The 18,882-nt window shown below is 40.4% G+C and overlaps 1 protein-coding gene across 4 annotated transcripts in view; it reads left to right on the top strand.

Moving 5' to 3' along the window:
* MYH9 (myosin heavy chain 9) overlaps positions 1–18,882 on the top strand; it is a gene marked incomplete at its 3' end in the record, with an annotated part of 74,334 nt that overhangs the window by 35,706 nt on the left and 19,746 nt on the right. For all 4 annotated transcript variants that reach the window (XM_080392895.1, XM_080392896.1, XM_080392897.1 and 1 more), the window contains exons 6-19: positions 2,891–2,983; positions 3,668–3,731; positions 4,282–4,380; positions 5,263–5,406; positions 8,209–8,304; positions 9,369–9,487; positions 10,487–10,639; positions 12,432–12,605; positions 13,394–13,567; positions 14,153–14,267; positions 16,621–16,814; positions 17,141–17,262; positions 17,677–17,746; positions 18,689–18,849. In XM_080392895.1, coding sequence (XP_080249021.1) covers positions 2,891–2,983; positions 3,668–3,731; positions 4,282–4,380; positions 5,263–5,406; positions 8,209–8,304; positions 9,369–9,487; positions 10,487–10,639; positions 12,432–12,605; positions 13,394–13,567; positions 14,153–14,267; positions 16,621–16,814; positions 17,141–17,262; positions 17,677–17,746; positions 18,689–18,849 — 1,778 coding nt within the window. The remainder of the gene's footprint in view (positions 1–2,890; positions 2,984–3,667; positions 3,732–4,281; positions 4,381–5,262; positions 5,407–8,208; positions 8,305–9,368; positions 9,488–10,486; positions 10,640–12,431; positions 12,606–13,393; positions 13,568–14,152; positions 14,268–16,620; positions 16,815–17,140; positions 17,263–17,676; positions 17,747–18,688; positions 18,850–18,882) is intronic.

Genomic DNA, 18,882 nt, shown 5'->3' with positions numbered 1-18,882 from the left:
AAGTCATGTAACAGTTTTTTTTCAAGATGAAAAATTTGCAGCTAATCAGAAATTAATGGGTAATAGTTGCTAATGCTTAAACATTTGTGATGAAGGTTATGTTACTGACGATGTTTCTCCCTTCTCCATCCAACCCACTGTTGTTGGGATTCAGTTATCGAAGAATCTCTCACATAACTGCAGAGAATGCAAAAGTAAATCTCTAAAGTGTAAAAAAACCAAAACAACAAGCCCCACCAAAACAAACAAAACCACCAAACAGCCTCCCCCATCTTTTAGTTTTTTAAATTGCATGCTGTGAAAGCTAGCTGTGATTTCTAGGTGCCTTTCTCCATACTTCCTGAAGAATAAATGGCTGGCAGAAGTTCTACATTGTGTAGAAATCATTCCAAAAAGCATATGAGATGCAAAAAAATGCAGCATACAAGGTAGATATCAAGGATTTTTGTTGCTTTAAATTGGTGTAACTTCAGAGGACTATAAAGAGAGTGTACTGAATTGCACTGTCTAACCACAGGCTAACAGATCCAGTGTCTGCTGCTTCTGTTTTGATGAGGAATATTGTACATACTTCAAATGCATGCCAAGTATTAAACAAATTTGTTTCAGGTCAAGGAATGGCAATTACAGGTGTCAGAAAATTGGCAGCGTCTTGATGATAGGAACCTTAGAATTTCTAGAAAGCTTGTGATGAACAGCTCTGTGTTGTACTGGTTTTGCTTTGCAGAATTACCCATTGTATAATAATAATGAAGTATCTTCCTTCAGTGAAAGGTGATCAAAATTTAAGGTAAAAATAAACCAAACAGCGCCAAGCAAAAAAAGTCTTTACAATTTTGAAGATAATGGGATGGTCTTTTTTTAAAAAAAAGACAGCGAACAGTGAGGAGTGAATGCATTGCAGTAATCGCAGCCACTTAATCTTACGTGCCATTGCCACGGCATTCTGAGAACTTGATCTTCCCACTGTATTATGGTGCTAAGGCAAGTCATGAAGGCTAGCCGACTTGACCAGCTCTTAAGCATTTTCTTTTCCTCACAGCTTTATACTGCTGTGAGCCTGAGCTGGCATTCTCTATGCATATTGCTACCTTGCTGGTTCAAGAGACCTAATCACCACTAAACCACAGTTTACCAACACCTACTTGACACTAATGACACTTTTTTTCCTGAGGTACTAAATAACAGGAGGGTCTACAGTATGGGTTTCTGTCAACTTTTGATCTTTGTGTAGCTAAGCATGACCTTAGTTTTATCTTTAGCCAAAAAATTAGAATAGATTTTATGTCTAAACTTGACTTCTGTTTAGGGGAAAAAATGGGCATTTTGTTTCATAGTTGGGTTGAAATGTTATGTTGCTTGCATCTCTCACCTGCATAGTAACACAAAGGCCTAGGACCTCACTGCAGGATGGGGAGGAGAAATGGGATGAGGGAAGAGTGTCCCAACTTCATTACACGTGCCAGAAGGGAGGAGAAATGTGACTGCCACACAGTTTCAAGGACTAAACCCTAGTTTTCAAGGTTTTCTCCTTACAAAACCATACACTGGGTCTGTTGTGAGAGCGCAGATGTCCCACCTCAGGTTCCCTTCCCAGGGCTACCCTCCTTGTTATATATACTTGTCAGTGAATGGAAGTGTTTGCAGAAGCTGCCCCTTCTGTGTATGTGTGGTTCTGCAGGTCCTGAGGGTCTTGTTTGGCCTTGCTCTTCGCAAGCATGAACTGAGGTCATTGTGGAAGTAAGAAATAAAATTTGTAGTTCTTTGTACATTTCTCATGTATCTTCCTCTTCGTATATATTTTTTTATTGCATGTATTTTTAGAGAGGTTGTGTAAGGACTAATCTGTTTTATAATGCACTTTGAGAATAAATGGGAACAATTTTCCTTTAGAAATACCCTTAAATAATTGGCCCATAAATTCCAGTTCTTGCGAATCTAACTTCATTTCCATCCATTATGCACAGGAAGCCTTGAGTACTTGCTGATAACTGATAAAAAGAGAAACATTAATATAAACTGTCATTTTCTGTCTCTAGAAGATTTTTAGGCAATCTTGAAATATATAGAACTTCATGCTTTTAGCACAGAGGACAAGTAATTTTTAAAAACAGCCAGGGATATATCTAGAGCCTGCAGGGAAAGGTGTATATGCTCTAGTGGTCTAGTACTTGACAGGGGTAAAGGTTCTGAATTTTCTTTTTCTACAGCTCCAGCATTTTATGTTCCTTAAGGGGAGGAGTGTGCGAATATAGCAGCAGAATGCAAGCGATCATGCAGTTTGTGGGATACCACTAATTCCCCTTCTTGTGTGTGTGTGTGCCTTCTTACAAAGGAGTTTTTTGCTTGTTTGTATTTTGGAAGATGTCGGCTCTTAGTGCAGGCTTCTTGTTTGTGGTTGTTTTTTTTTTTTTTTTTTCTAAAAAAAAAATTAGACCTTTTCAGACTAACTTCTTAACCTACTACTAGCAGAGTTCAGGACTGTTTTGCAGTAGCAAGACAGGGTTTTCCTCACTCCTCCAGCCTAGATGGCAAGACACTTCTGGGATGAGGGCCTGATCTTGGATGGTACGGTGTTTCGCTTTGATCCTGGGAAGTCTGTGAGGTGTTACACAAAGTGGCTTTGAAGGGCGGCTTGTTAATGGAAAGGGAGCACTGGGATGCCGTTGTGTTGAGGAAGGGAACAAGGAATATTTGTGAATGTTTCTGTTTTACCCAGATAACTAATGAGTCTCCTTTGAAGGTTTAAGGTATCATCTCCAAAGATTTAATATGGCTTCTCTACAACAGATGCTAAGCTAGTGTGAATTGAAACTTCAGCGCTGGTTTGACCCAAGGGTTAATGCAGTGAACTGCTATCTACTTTTATTAATTTATGATTTCTCTCTAGGGAGAACTGGAGAGACAGTTGCTCCAGGCTAATCCAATCCTGGAGGCCTTTGGAAATGCCAAGACGGTGAAGAATGACAACTCCTCAAGATTTGTGAGTATTGTTATCTGACATGGGTGCCAGTATTCTCCAGTTCCTAGAGGGAAGACGTAGTCTACTTCTGGGTGAATTGATGTCAGGGGTAGGACAACTGTCTGCAAGTGACTTCCTTCACGTTAATCTGGGAAGTGAGTTTCATTCAATGAATTACCCAGAATAGGCCTGATAGGTCTCTGGAATGAATGAACCTGACTCTGCACAAGGATCATCTATACCAATTTTTTGTGTAAGTTTATTACAGTCAGTTTTATCCTGGAGAGCAAATACTGGTCCTTGTTTTGATTGCTTTGGAGAGCAACAGACAGTGTCTGAGGGGCAGATGAGGGACCTAGAGCTGAAACTAAATGAAAATGGTTGAAGCTGACATTGAGGAAGATGGAGCTGTTTAGGTCATATAGCACATGAAACTGAAGGGACCTTGGTTATGGGAAATCTAAGTTGAAACTTAATGAATTTGAATTATAGGCTCTCTGAATGTCAGAAATGTCTGAAAGCGGTGCCTTGTTTGTTAAATCGCTGGTGTGATCAGTAGGCATTGCCTATTGGCTGACCTTATGTTTTGCCTAAAACTTGTCTGACCTGTTCTGAATTTCCTGAATTAAATAGAGAAGGTTACCTTTGCTGCTTACTGCTGTTAACCACTGAATGCTAATTTTAATGCTATTATCTTCCTCTTAGGGCAAATTCATCAGAATCAACTTTGATGTCAACGGCTACATTGTCGGAGCTAATATTGAGACCTGTATCCTTTCTGTAACCACTTAAAAGGAGAAGTTAAAGGCTATAGAAGTGGCGGTAATGGTACTCGTAGTCTGCTCGCAGTTGACTGTCACATTGAGAAAATGGTAGGAAGCACTTAGCAAGATTACTGTTGCATTCTCCTGTTTCTTCATATAGTATTTTGTGATCTTTTCATCGTGATGGAAACCGTTTCTGAATGAATGAATTCTAACTTCAGGAGGCTGAAATGGAAGCATAAACTACGATAAGATGAATAGCTTTGGAATTTTGTAAGCTGTTCTCACTTCTGCCCAAGGCAAATAGGGGATGGATGGCCACTGTTTTTGTTTTTTTTTCATCAGTTAAGTCTCTCTTATCATAGCCATGGTTCGGAGGCTGGCAGAACTGAGACCTGAAGCTCAGTGGGTTGTTGACTGGTAATGATTGCTATATCAATACCCCTGTTAACGGCACAAGAACAACATCAGGTAGTAGTACATCAGGAGATTTTTCTCCTGCCATGGAATAAGAGGTGATTTGTACGCCCTGCCATATGCCTTGACTCTCTGCAGATCTGCTGGAGAAGTCACGTGCAATTCGTCAAGCCAAAGAGGAGAGAACCTTCCACATCTTTTACTACCTGCTATCTGGGGCTGGGGAGCATTTGAAGAGTAAGTGTGACTTTGTTGTGGTTATGGGGTTCCCTCATCGCAATGACAGAGGGTCCAAAACACTTGTAGGCTAGGACCTGTTCCTTCACAGTGTCTTGTCTCTGCCTTTTAGATACGGTCACCCCTACTTCACTTCTTTTACACAGTCATACTTCCCTCTGCCCTCCCCCTGCACTTCTCTGTTTCTGAAAACTTCCTTCTCTGGTTCCTTCCTGCACTTGTCTCCTTGCCAGCAATGACTCTACACCCTTCCTTATCTAAATTACTGTCCCTTGTTTAGTCTTGTCTTGCATTATGTAAACTTTTTTTAGCGCAGGAAGGGTCCTACTGCGATGTACTCACTGTTTAACTGAATTGAGCAAAGCTGCTAGCACCTAAGCAGCTCTAGAAGTCTAGGATCCTACTGCACCTAGCTTTAATACTTCAGCCTAGTAATTAGAATCCATGGTGTGGAAGAGCTGCAGATTTGATCTGGGGGAAGGACAGAAGGACAGGACTTTTCTCATAGTTGCTGCAGTTTCAAGACCTATGTATTAACTTTCACCTGACTTGAAACAAATGAGTTGCCTGAAATTAAAGGCAAATTTACTTCTGAGTTAATCCCTGCTTCTTACAGACTTAGGGCATAATGATGATTGACATTGCTTTGGTAGAGTAGTCCAGAGGAGGGAATAAAAAGAAATAAGGCAGAAAACCTCCAAGTTTGTCTAAAATACATTAAATATTCAGCCTGTGGTAAAACTGGGCTTAATCTTAAATTCATATAGCACCTGCTAGCATATGCAAGTCAGAAATTTGGTCTTGGTGGTAGTTTGTCTAGTAAAAAAAAAAAAAAAAAAAAAAAAAAATCTATAGTAACTTCTTTCTCAATTCTTTCCTAAGCTGATCTGCTACTGGAGCCTTACAACAAATACCGCTTCCTTTCCAATGGGCATGTTACAATCCCGGGTCAGCAAGACAAAGATATGTTTCAGGAGACCATGGAGGCAATGAAGATCATGGGCATCCCAGATGAGGAGCAGATAGGTATGAATCCTATGAAGGGCTTGAAAATGCAAGGAAATGACAGAGGGAAGAGATCATACATCTCTAAAGCTTTTTTGTTCTGGGGTTCTTTTTTGTTTATTTGTTTTGGGTTTTTTGTTGGTTTTGTTTTGCCTGGTGTCCATTCCCATGCTGCACCTCCCCAAATGAACAGTAAACTTAGTAGCTTTGGAGTGACCCACCTCAGGATCTACCAGCACAGTTTCAGTTTATACAGTTAAGGTTACAAGTCAAGCAGCTAATGAAAACATGCTTCTGCTTGCTGTTTTTGTTTCCAATATGAGGGCTGTATATCCAGTTTATGAATAACATATCCAAGATACAAGAATCCTCTCATTCTCTTGTGCAATGCATGGCTTGTGTGCACCCCCTATCCCTAAGCAGTGGCTTTAAAGTATCTAATCCAACCACTGCTGGATTAGTACTTTGAGAATGGCCTGGTCATAGTGCCTTTCTTTCCAGCTTAACACTGAACTGCTGATCAGAAATTAATATTGTCTGATTCTGGGAGCACAGTACCATGAAAGTGAAGCTAGAATTGCATACAGCCAGCACAAAGTGCAGTGATATGTATTCACCAGAGCTCTGTGCTGTCTCATTCATGATCTGCTTCAGTGATTGGGAACCAGTATTTTCGCAAAATCTCGGTTTCTAAATGTGTAAGGTCTCATAAAACTAGGACTGTTTTTTCTCTACACTGAAGCAGGCATCTGTGGTGATTTGAGGTCATCACCTCCTCTGATGGAAGCTGCAGCCCTGAGGCTGTAGGGAATATGTGCCTGTGCCTTACCTATTGCTCTTCCCGGTCCAGACTGCTATAAATCCATGCTGTTGTCATCCGCAGTTTAATATACTTCTTGATATCCTGAATCATCTGAGACTGAAACTGCTGTATAGAGGTGAAGAGAAATTTGCCTAAACCGAATAAAAGAATTAGCAGCATAATTTATTGTCAGGATGTCCTTCTGTGCTCAGGTTTTTGAGTTGAGTTTTTAATGTATGCTCTAGGGCATATCTTTGCTGTCACATAGATGATAAATTGGTTCCAGCCACTACAGCAAAGATAGCTTTAGTGTTTTGCATTTGCTGTTTGAAGTGTGAAGGGCATTCATGTTCCTTATAGGCCCTTCAGAATAATTACATACAGTAGCTGGCTGGATGGTAGGTTTACTTAGTTTTGATGTAAAGTCTAAAAGCTGACTATCTTAATTTGAGACAACATACAAGTTAGCTGTCTATCCAATTATCAGGATTCCAGATTCAGCTACCAAACCACTGGATTTCATAACATGCCACTAGGAACTTACGTGTTTCTTTTCTGTTAGTCCTCATGTAGCATATATAGAGCCTTTGTTCACTCTGCTATCAAAGATGTTGTTTTAAAATAAATGTTTCTGCAAGTGTCATGATTTAACCTCTGCTGGCAGCTAAGCATCACATAACCACTTGCTCACTTCTCTGCATTGCCTGCCCCCAGTGGAATGGAGGGAAAATCAGAAGGGTAAAAGTGACAATATTCATGGGTTGAGATAAAGACAGTTTAAGTAAGCAAAAGCTGTGTGCACAAGCAAGAAAATAAGGAATTAATTCATCACTGCCCATTGACAGGTGGGTATTCAGCCATCTGCAGGAAAGCCGGGCTCCGTCATGCCTAGTGGTCACTTGGGAAGACAAATGCCCTAACTCCAAATGTCCCTCCTTTCCTTCTTTTTCCCCCAGCTTTATATGCTGAGCATGATGTCGTGGTATGGAATATCCCTTTGGTCAGCTGGCATCAGCTGTCCCAGCTGTGTCCCCTCACAACATCTTGTGCACCCCCATGCTCACTGGTGGGGTGGGGTGAGAGGCAGAAAAGGCCTTGGCTCTGTGTGAGCTCTGCTCAGCAGTGTTATCAACACTGCTTTCACCACAAATCCAAAACATAGCCCATACTAGCTACTATGAAGAAAATTAACTGCATCCCAGCTAAAACCAGCACAACAGGTAGAAACTAGGGAATGAAATAACTTCGGTACAAGATTCCCTTTGCATTTGCAGTTTCCTTTACTCAAGGGTACTAGAAGCTCTTACGCAGTGAGCTTTGATTGATACACAGTGAAAACTGTATTGATGCAATGGCATTGAAAAATGTCATTCCTGTCCTAGTGTCTGATGCTGCTCTTATTACGTGCACCATTCAAAGAGTATGAATATACCATTAGCAATGGGTGGGGTGCTTCAGCATGTAATTAGTAACAGTTACGGTGCAGGCACTTTCGCCCACATCCTGCTGCCCTTCATACATTATATGTCTGTATGGACTACAGACTTTGGTCAGGGAGCTGAAAGTGGTACAGGGTTTAAGGGACAAAATCTTCCTTCTCTTAATTGGTTTGTACTCTTAATAACTGTCTCTTTCCTGTGTTAAATAGTAGTCATTGAGGAAATTTGAATATTGAATTCATTGAGTGAATTTTGGCCCTCTAACAGAGAACAAACTTTTTATCAGAAAATATATATGTTGTAGGGTGGCACGTTACGTTCAGTCCTGTCTCCCACTTCACTGTAACAATGTTGAGAACAGGTAAATTGCCAGGCTGTGTAGTTTGCATAGGAGGGACAGGGCAAGTCCTGTGTCCTGAATGGGAGTCATATAGAGGAATTACCTGTGTGTTGTTTTTCCAGATTCCATAAAGATCTTTGGGATGTTGAGAAGGGCCTCTTAGCCATGTCAGGAAAGGTGACTGTGATGTATCAGGGCTTTTCGTGATGTCTGACACTAAGCTGTAATTATTATTTTAAAAGGTCTCCTGAAGGTTATCTCAGGTGTTCTTCAACTTGGCAACATAGTCTTCAAGAAGGAGCGTAATACAGACCAAGCCTCTATGCCAGACAATACAGGTAAGCAATCTTCTTCCTCCCTCCCCATAAAGAAAAATGCAGAGAAAGGCCTACAGAAGCTTCTTGCAAGTAGCAGAATATATTACAGTACATAGGGAATACTGGAGTCTTGTTTTCCTATACGGTGAATTATTTAACAAAGGAGCTGATGTACTCCTTCACAGAAATACGCGCTGTGTTGCCAGGCGTGCATGTGCAGCCACCCATAGGCAGGAACGTGGCAGTGTTCCTGTGACAGGGCTAGGCAGGAAGTGCATGTGATGACCAGATGAAAAAGATTACTCTACTGGAATATGTAGTGTGTGTGTCTTTTAACCAAGCTAGGAATGATTGCTTCTGCAAACCTACATTATCAGGCTTCAGGGAATGTTCTTTGCTGACTCTGTAGGTAGACATGTGACTGTAAGAGTAAGGTGCGTAGTTTTGTGGTGGGTGTAAAGTATGTGTTTTAATTGCACTGCCCATTGTTACGTGTGTAAATATTACACTGTTTCACGTGATAAGAAAGCTATCTGTTGGAAGACTTAACTCTTAGACCTTCATTATCGATATACTGCAGAAATGTAAGAAGCTGTTAATTTATCTTTAAGGTTTTATATTTTTGGCAATTATTATGATGGAAAATACCCTCTAAATAGACGTTTGGGGAGGAGAATAAACCATTTGGGGTTTGAATCTTGAATCTGAAATACAGAGTTGCCTCAAAGACTAATCAGTAGCTGAAGACAGAACAGTTAGCTTCAGAAATCCATTACTTGACATATCTTTAAATTACAATGAACTTTCTAAAGCTTCTGTGTTATTACTTAGTTGCATGAGAGTGTTCTTTTAAATTTAATTTCGTGGCTTCTCAATAACCTGTAGTATGCGTTGCAAGAGGGTTTTGGGGGATTTTTTGGTTTTGAAGATATCTTTGTCTCATCAACCTGTTCTTCATTTAATATCTTTATAAGCTGTTTTGTGACTTTTGGGAAGGCAGTTGCAGGAATGTTTTTCTTTTTCTTTTGCCTTCTGTGAGAAAAATGAACATTAATCTCTTTGTTGTTTCCTTTTACCATCTTTAGCTGCTCAGAAAGTGTCTCACCTCTTGGGTATCAATGTGACGGATTTCACTAGAGGTATCCTGACTCCTCGCATCAAAGTTGGGCGAGATTATGTCCAGAAAGCTCAGACCAAAGAGCAGGTAAGCATTTTGTAAAATTGAACAAGTACTTTAGTCTTTTATCTTGCCGCCACAAAGCTAATAAATGTATTAGAGGGTTTTGTAGCATTTAATAACCATCTTTATGACTGCAATGTATGGCAACCACACTTGAATACTGTAGCGTGCATATTGCAAGAGAATGTAATTTCCCTAATTTTGGCAACTGGCTGTCCCAAGGGAGTAAGATCCTTCAGTGCTGGATCCACGGGTGACATTTTCAAGCTGCTATAATACAAAGAGCACTATTTTTGAGTAGGTCAGTTACTAGGGTGGAAGAATTTGCTGCTCAGCCTTGAAATTTTGTAACACTCTTGAATCAGGTTGTGCCCTAATTGAAACCTGACCTAGGAGCTAGTAGGATCCTGAATGGGGCAAAGCCCCTGTGGGTACTCGCTGCACAGCTTCTTTATTAACACGTCCTTGTTCTCAGTGCGAATAAACATGCCCCCATAGCATGGAAGGGTTTAGGAAGAGAGTGAAGTCTAGAAATAGTCACGGGCTGCTTTTCCATTCTGCCTTTCCATTTTGATATTTAATTTCTTGCTACACATAGTACTTTTTTGTCAGTCCCAGGTAGGGTAGTGGCATGGGAGGGAGGGATTTGGCTTCACAAATCCAAAATTACAGAAGAATTTAAACGCTTTTCTTTAGGCCTGTGAAACATGCTGTGTTACTATAGTCTGTGGAGGTCACTGGGCATGATTTTTTTCTTGAATACCAGGCATTGCTTTCTCCAGCAGGCAGGATCCTGAAATTTGGCTTTGACACACTAATTTAGTAAGACAGGTTCTTTGCTCTTGTTTGTGGAGTATTGCACTACTTTTCAGCGGGAATAACTTTTGAAATTAGCCTTGTTCGTTGAGTTTGGTGGTAGAGGGAAAATCAGACTGCAGTTGGGCCATTAGATGCCAAAACTGTGTAATCTGTGCCTTTCTTTAGATTCTAACCTAACTCTTGATCTTTGCCTTTTCTCTTTAGGCTGACTTTGCCATTGAAGCACTGGCTAAAGCCACGTATGAACGTATGTTCCGGTGGCTGGTTATGCGTATCAACAAGGCATTGGATAAGACCAAGCGACAGGGTGCATCCTTCATTGGAATCCTTGACATTGCTGGTTTTGAGATTTTTGAGGTAAGGGGATATCAGGTCCTTGTACTCTTTTTATTATGGAGCAAAGACTGCTGAAGGAAATCACTTTAAAGCTGGAAGAGAACAGTGTATAATTTTGGAAAGGATTCTACTTTTGTTACTTGAGATCTCTGCTGATGTGAACTGTCAGATAAGTGGTTCATTTGTTAGTATTTGACATATTCTGCACATGTGTTCTTATTGCGGTATATTTTGGTGCTTACATGCTTTTTGTCCTGTGCATTGGAATTATTTTAATTTCACAGTTTGAGATGTTCTTGAATCTTTATAGCTCACAGTTTTAAGTGTTTGCTAACCTACAAAAATTTTTTTTAAGTGTGTAGAGTTACGGATCACCACTGGACTTAAAATTTCATGTCCCGTTAGTCTGTCCCAAAACATTTAAGAGGGATGATCTGCTGAAACCTGTTAGTGTCATCAAAAATCTGTTAGTGTCGTTAAAAATTGTTAGAGATAGTTTTGTCTTCCTACTGATGAATTTTGGAAAAAACAAAGACATGGTAGACCAAATCAGATCCAATATAAATTGACCTATACATGCTCCTTTCTTAAAGAAACCTGAAAATCAGGGATCAGATTGTGGTTTCACATGCAGTTAGATTTAACAGCAGCTGCTTGGTGCAGAAAAGGATTGAACTTGCTCCTTTTCCCCTCTGCTGCTCCTGGCTCCAACTGCTTGTGCTGTTCACCTCTCTAGCCCTGGGGAAAATATTTTCTTAGGGTGTTTTGTAATTGAATCAGTCTGCAAAGGGGAATCTGAGCATAAAAACTGATGCAAGATGAATGTAGGATAGGAACAGTGGAAGGAAAGTTGAGAGATGGAAAAAGAGGGGAAGTGGGAGCTCCCTCTGTAGGTGGCAGTGAACTGTCAGGCCAAACCTTTATGTCTCTGAAACAACAATTTTAGAATGTGGATTTGCATTATACTCAGTCTGAAGCAACCATAGGCTGCCATCAGAAAAGAACTATCCTGCCATTATCCCAGACAGGCAGCTGTTATCAACCTTTGTTATGCTGGATCTAACTCTTGTGCAGCTGCAAAGTGAATTGGACCAATTGGAAAATTAAGACATGGAAAAGTTGAGGGCTGGTTGTTTTTTTCCTCTCCCCTCTCCGATTAGTCTACCTTTGGTTTCATGGTTGCTGAATCTCATGAAAAGGAGGGGAGTGGAAATACATGGAATTTCTGAAACGTGGAGGAAGTAGAACGGGACCGTTCTCTTTCACAGCTGCATTGTATTTAGCGTGGTCTAACATGAAAATGCACTGTGGGTTATTAACCTTGTCCTTACAGTTTGAAGAAATCTGGAGATGTTGAAGAATTTTTTCCCTCTCTTTCCTTGCTCTGATTTTATATATGAGGATTAAAAGGGGACTTTCCAGTCCACATGCTTTTAGGAGTTTGTCTTCGGGCTTCTGTTCCTTCCCCTTCCTATGAAGAGCACTTGCCAGCTCTGAGTTTGTGAGAAAATCTTTTCTATTCCCAGGTTAAGTAGCTGTAGTAATTATTCTTTTGTTTACAACTAAACATTCTTTTGCAAAGTCTGAGGAACAGTGTATGTGAATTCTCTAGGGATTGCAGCAGTGATGCAATGGCATGTGACAGGAAAGGCAGTTCGTAAGCAAATGGAGATTTTGACAAAGGGCTCCCCACCCCATGCAGAGCACAAACTTAAATTCCTGAACTGTAGATGTGATCTTTCACGCTAAGAGAATAGTAGGTGTGTCTTCAAAAACTACTGTTCAAACATCTTTCTACCTTTTTCTTCATTAGCTGAACTCCTTTGAGCAGTTGTGTATTAACTACACAAATGAAAAGTTGCAGCAGCTCTTTAACCACACCATGTTCATTCTGGAGCAAGAGGAGTACCAGAGGGAGGGCATAGAGTGGAATTTCATTGACTTTGGCTTGGACCTGCAGCCCTGCATTGACCTCATAGAGAAGCCGGTAAGCTTGTTGTTCTTCTACCATCGAGTAGCAAGAAATGGCTGCACTAATTTTGTCATTGAGGACATAAACTGGAAATTAGCTTTCTAGCTTTTGGAATCCTCTACTGTGTTTAGAAGTATGTTTATGTTTAGAAGTATATTTGGAAGCAGAAGCGAACAGTTCCCTCTTTGAATGTGTCACCAATAAGTCTGTTAGTATCAGTTCTGCAGGAAGTACTGCATGAAAATAGATATAGTCAGCCACTTTTTCCTCTCACAGGATTGTCTTTATTTGTGTAGATCTACGTGGTGCTAGATGTATGCGTCGTTTACCATAAGTAGTGTGAACCTCCTTACTTAACTGTGTGGTGAGAAGCTGTGAATCTCTGTTGCTTTCCTTCTGTTCTAATGAAACTTGAATACGTATAGATTTCATAGTAGATGTTCCAATAGTAAGGACTAGTTTGTGAAATACTGTGCTGTGGTCTTCTGCATTTAGATACCTAAATATTTGGAGAACAGTGTGATAGTATTCCTTCTATTAAAAACATTTTTTCCCCCATGTCAAATAACCTAGACAAATATGATGGAAGAGACCTTTTCGTAAAATGTTAAGAATTCAGATGAGGATTTTGAAGAATTGTTAACAATTTCTATTAGCATAGAAATAGTTGAACTGATACCACATAGCAGGTGAACATGATGGGGATCAGGCTTAGGTACCCTTTATGTCTCTAGCCATCTAAAGGTGTTAATGAATTGTGCAGTCATGTATTTAATGATGTTTTGATATTTCCCTTCTTTAAGGCTGGTCCTCCTGGTATACTGGCCCTGCTGGATGAAGAGTGCTGGTTCCCAAAAGCAACAGACAAAAGCTTTGTGGAAAAAGTTGTACAAGAACAAGGCACTCACCCCAAATTTCAGAAGCCAAAACAGCTGAAAGACAAAGCTGACTTCTGTATTATACATTATGCTGGCAAGGTAAAGAATTAGTAGCTAAAACGTGAACGTTGGGATGTCTGCTTGATTTTCTAATGTATAACCACTGCTGCTTAGAAATGGCTACTTACCAAAACGGCTGCCTATGGGAAACCAGTGGAAGATTTCATGAGGTCGTTCCATTGCTGTGGACGTTACAGGGCCTAAGGGTATTTACCTGCAAATTTTTATATGTATAGTTGAAGACAGGTCAAACAGACACCAGTTTAAATTGTTCTCTGTAACCTGGTGAGATTGAAGGTACTTTTCAAAAATGCTTCTGAAGTCTTGCATCAAGACTTCATCACCAAAAATGATGATGCAGTTGTTTTTTGTGTTACACTGTGGGTGGTGCAAACTAGCATTGCAAATCCATTCCCTTACTGACAGAACAGAACGTGCAGCTGTCTGTTAGGGTTTGAAATTTGTAGGTATGCTTGCTTAGATGGCAAATCCAAGAGTGATTAGGTAATCTGTTGCTGATTGTGCAAACCTCAGTGCTGCTTTTATAGACTATGCAGGATCTTGTTGCATCTTGTGCTGCAGAAAATCCCCCCCCAAGTTTCTTGATGTGTTTATCTTCTCCAGGTGGATTATAAAGCGGATGAATGGTTGATGAAGAACATGGATCCACTGAATGATAACATTGCTACTCTTCTCCACCAGTCATCGGATAAGTTTGTGTCCGAGCTGTGGAAAGATGGTATGTAATTAAACTTAATCTCTTTGTTTTGTTTTTTTTTTCTCCTGTTTTATGTGGAAGAGTTTGATCATCAAAAGTCTGTGGTGAGCTGTGTTGCTTTTTTTCCCTGAAGACTAAACCACCAAGATGAGCATTATCTAGAACATCCTTTGCTTAGGTCATGGTATTTCATTAAAAGTTCATTGTAACTCAAGAGAAAGGTTCACTTACGTCAACTTAGATTAAGCTTGCTGCGTATATAGCAATTATTTCTTGAAACCAAGCATACCAGGATAAAATATAAATGCACCATTATGTCCCAGCAGCTTGCATAGCTGCAAACACAGGATCTGAGGTTGAATCTGTTTTCAGTCCTGCAACTAGTGTGTTGTTCTTTCTGCAGCGTTCAGTATTTTACTCTTCTCTGGTTTTATCTGCTTTTGAGTCTTACTGTTGCTGTCACTTTCTGCGGTGGGTTTTCTTTGACGTCTCTGTCTGTTACAGAGATGCAGAACGTTCAGAGAGCCTATTTCTATCAACACTTTCCTATTCTTCATCTAGAACCAGGTGACTGAGAAACCCAGCTGTCTTGTCATGTGTGTAATGCATCCTAGAGCCATGCAAGAAATGCTTCCGTTAACTTCTCTTTGTCCCTTTGTCATACCTGCTTGTCTTTCTTGTTCATTTCCTCTGCTTTGTGCTAGTAGCTCCTCACAGACTTTAAACCAAAAGCAAAACTCATCTTGCAAGTGGATACAAGAAAAATATAGACATATTCAGGTGCTAAAGGTTGCTCTTGCAAGACTTGCATAGGGACAGCTAGAAGCAAATCCCTGTCAACTGTTTGACCATAGAGCTAGTAAGGCTATATTTCTTGCAAGATTTGGAGGGAAGATTTCTGAGACTGCATTTAAACTGAAACTCAGTTTAACATTGATTCTAGTATTGGGATTTGACTTCAGCTGCTGATTATTTAAAAGAAAGTTTGGCGAAGGAACTTGTACTGCATGAAAAACGGCCATCAGCAAGTTGTGCCTAACAAGACCTTTGCTGTGTGTGACTCCTTTTGGACTTGAAATGTCAACTGAATCACAGCTTATCGGTTCTCATTTATTGTTCCTAGCTGGATCTTCTGTTGCAAACGACTGTCCTTTTTGCTATCTTGATGTAGATTGCAGAGCCCAAGATTGTTCCAGCTGCAATCTGGGACACTCTTCTGTGGATTTCTCTGTGATGTCATCTAGTAACATAACCTTCTTTTCTTTCTGATAAGACAACCTTGACCCTATTCTAACAGCTGCTTTAGAAGTGAGCAGTTCTAAACTAATACTAGCTGTAAATCAGGATATCCTTTCTTGTTTCTTTTGTAGGGGTTTCTCTTAGTTGTGGTTTTTTAATCAGAAGCCAGTTGACCACAAGTTGATATATTTTTCTGAAGTGAAGATTGGGAAGCCTGAGTAGGCATCAGCCAACCACTAGAGATAAAGTGAAGTAGTAGCTTGAAGCCCTTAATAAAAATGTACTAGGGGTGTGGAAAATTGCAGTGATTTGGTTGTGTGGATGGATTTTTATTTCCATGAAGAAGAGCAAAGGGAAAAAGTAATGCTTTAGTTTCTTCTTGCCCCTGCTACTCTCAGATCAAGCTGGCTTCTGTTGAAAAAAAGGATCTGTGGAGTCCACACATCAAGGTGATAGCTTCATCAGTGCTTGGATGTCAGTGTGGCATAGTGGAGAAACTGTTGGGGCAAGGGATTCTGAGTTTCTCCTAGTGGTATTGTTCATGTCTCTGTCATAGAATGCTGTCATAGAATACTTGTACTCTAAAAATAACTCAAACAGTGGTATCTTGAGGTTTGGTTTCTATCATGCCTTTTACCATGTTTGCTCAGTTTAAAGTAGATGTGGCTTTTCTGATCACCGGTCATGGCCGTTCTGCCTGTAATGCAAGAGTGAAGCTGGGCTTTTTCTCTTTAACTGTGCCCCCTTCTGGGTTAGAGTTAACTAATAGTTGACTCTGCTGGGCTAGCAGCTAGAGCTCTTGGTCTGTTGTTTTTCATTGTAACCTAAGCAAGTAGAAGCATCTGAAACTCACTTCTAGATTGCTTTTCCAGAGCTGCTATCCAGAGCATCAGTAGAATATGTTTGGGAGTAAGTTTGTCTCCATCGCTCAAACTTCCTGTAGTGAGCTGTTGCTTTTTTTTTCCTTCCTGCTCCTATCCCTGCACAAATTCTGTACAGGAGTCAACATCTGTGTAGAGATGAAGCAAAAAGGATCCTGCAGCTCCTCTCATCCTGTTCTTCCCAGATGTTCTTTGTACATTCCAGTGCTTCCTCTGTGGAAGAATTTTAACACCCTTTCTTGTGCTCTCTCTAGTTGACCGTATTGTTGGGCTGGATCAGGTAGCTGGTATGTCAGATACAGCATTGCCAGGGGCCTTTAAAACCAGGAAGGGTATGTTCCGAACAGTGGGACAGCTCTATAAAGAACAGCTGGCTAAACTGATGGCTACCTTGAGGAACACCAACCCAAACTTCGTCCGTTGCATTATCCCCAACCATGAGAAGAAGGTAAAGACAGTACAGCCTGTGCAGTCTTACATGGGCTTCTTTGGGGCATGTGGCTGGGTTGCTCTCTTTGTCAGGGTTTGCAAGAGATCTTAAAAATGTCCTGTATTCTCAGGATATCTTTTTAAGGTCATCCTAAATAACTGTAGTTACCAATGTTTTGGAGACCAGTCTTTGCAGTTCTTCTTAAGATAGCATAAAAACTTTCAATTGCTTCTAGCTGGAAAAGAGAGGACTGGCTGCTTTACAAAAAACAGGGGGACGCAAGGGGGTAAGCCCCTTTTGTAAAAGCTTTGTGGTATTTATAAAGTGTACTTTTTCCTCACTAGGCTGGAAAACTAGATCCCCACTTGGTCCTTGACCAGCTTCGCTGTAATGGAGTGCTGGAGGGAATTCGTATTTGTCGTCAAGGTTTCCCCAACAGAGTTGTGTTCCAGGAATTCAGACAAAGGTAAGGCCTAGAAAAGAATCTGAATCAGTCTTTATCCTGGCAAAGACAGACATAAGTGCACAAATTAAAGCATTTTATTGCCACTAGATTTATTGCCATAGATTGCCACTCTTTTCAAAGGCAGCACATCTGTCCCTTTATATTTGATGGCACAAAGCCTCTTGAAAGCATCTTTGACTTCTCTGCTAAGCGTGTATTTAAGGTGAGGCACAGAGAACCCCATCTAAGACTGCTTCATACTCTGTCTGGAGATGCATTTTCTTTTCTCTAATGAGACCGTAAACTGTCAAACTCATAGTGGCGTAGGAATGCATTACTGATTTTTTTTTTCCCTGTTTGTTTGTTGTTGTTTTCAAATATACTTGTGTAACTAGTCTAATGCTTTCTCCTTTTCAAATGCTTTCTCCTTTTCAGATATGAAATCTTAACTCCAAATGCAATTCCCAAAGGATTTATGGATGGGAAGCAGGCTTGTGTACTGATGGTAAGACATCCCAGAAACTCTACTTGACTAGAATAAACTATGGGTGTGGTTTGGAAATCAGAGTTGTGTATGTTAAATATGTCTTGTACTCACAGACTGAAATTCCAAAGTCAAGTGTTTTGTTTGGTAGGAGAAGGGTGCAAAAAGTTTTCTTTTGGCTTTGCAGATGGAGGCTTCTGAGTAGCATGGGGTTCAATAATCCTAGGCAAAGAGGATCTTTGTTTCCACAGATGCATATACTTTGAGATTCCAGCAGTATTCCTGAAATCAAAATGCTTAGAAGCATTAATGTTATCTTTACCTTATACTTAAAGTATGAGCTTCAACAAACTCTTTGTAACAGCCTGCTGATGACAGATGCTTTCAATGAAGGCTCCAATTAATTTCTGCAGGATTGCCTGCTTCAGAGGGAAAGCTTTGGCTCTGTAGCTTGAAGACTAGGGGAGACTGAATTGAATTTGGCTGTAAGGGATTCCTATTTTTTCTTTCTGAAGAGGACTAAGGTATACTTCTTTAACTAGTATAAGCAAATTCTTTAAAGGACAGGAAAGTTGGCTGGGGGGCCTTTTTCTGACAAAGGTTAGGACTGGGAAAAAATAAATAGGAAGGATCAACAGATGTTTTTCCTTTAGGAAAGGAAGAGGGCTCTTGGGACTGGCATATGTTCCTCACAGCATCCTTGTAGTTCTGAGTACTTGATGTGGTGTATTAAACAATGCTTTCTATCATATTTTCTGTCTCTGGTTACCTCCTTTTCATGCTGTGCTTGGCTGACCTCCAACTCCTTTAATTGGGACAGGACTTATTTGAGCTAGGAACTTTGGTTGGCCTAGGTGGCTCCTTGTAGGGAGCGGGTGTCTTACAGCCATGAAACATAAATACATTTTGTGATGTTTCACGTGAAGCAGCCTTTGCATGAGATGAATGCTTCTCTCATTTTAGATCAAAGCATTGGAGCTGGATTCAAACCTTTACCGAATTGGACAGAGTAAAGTGTTTTTTAGAGCTGGAGTCCTTGCTCATCTTGAAGAAGAGAGAGATCTGAAGATCACAGATGTCATTATTGGCTTCCAAGCATGCTGCAGAGGCTACCTGGCCAGAAAGTAAGGACCATATTTTGTAAAATACATCATAAA

This window comes from Falco punctatus, assembly GCF_963210335.1.
Source record: "Falco punctatus genome assembly, chromosome: 6".
Lineage (NCBI taxonomy): Eukaryota > Metazoa > Chordata > Aves > Falconiformes > Falconidae > Falco > Falco punctatus.
Note: the sequence above shows the minus strand (reverse complement) of the source record. Positions and strands in the feature narration are given on the sequence as shown.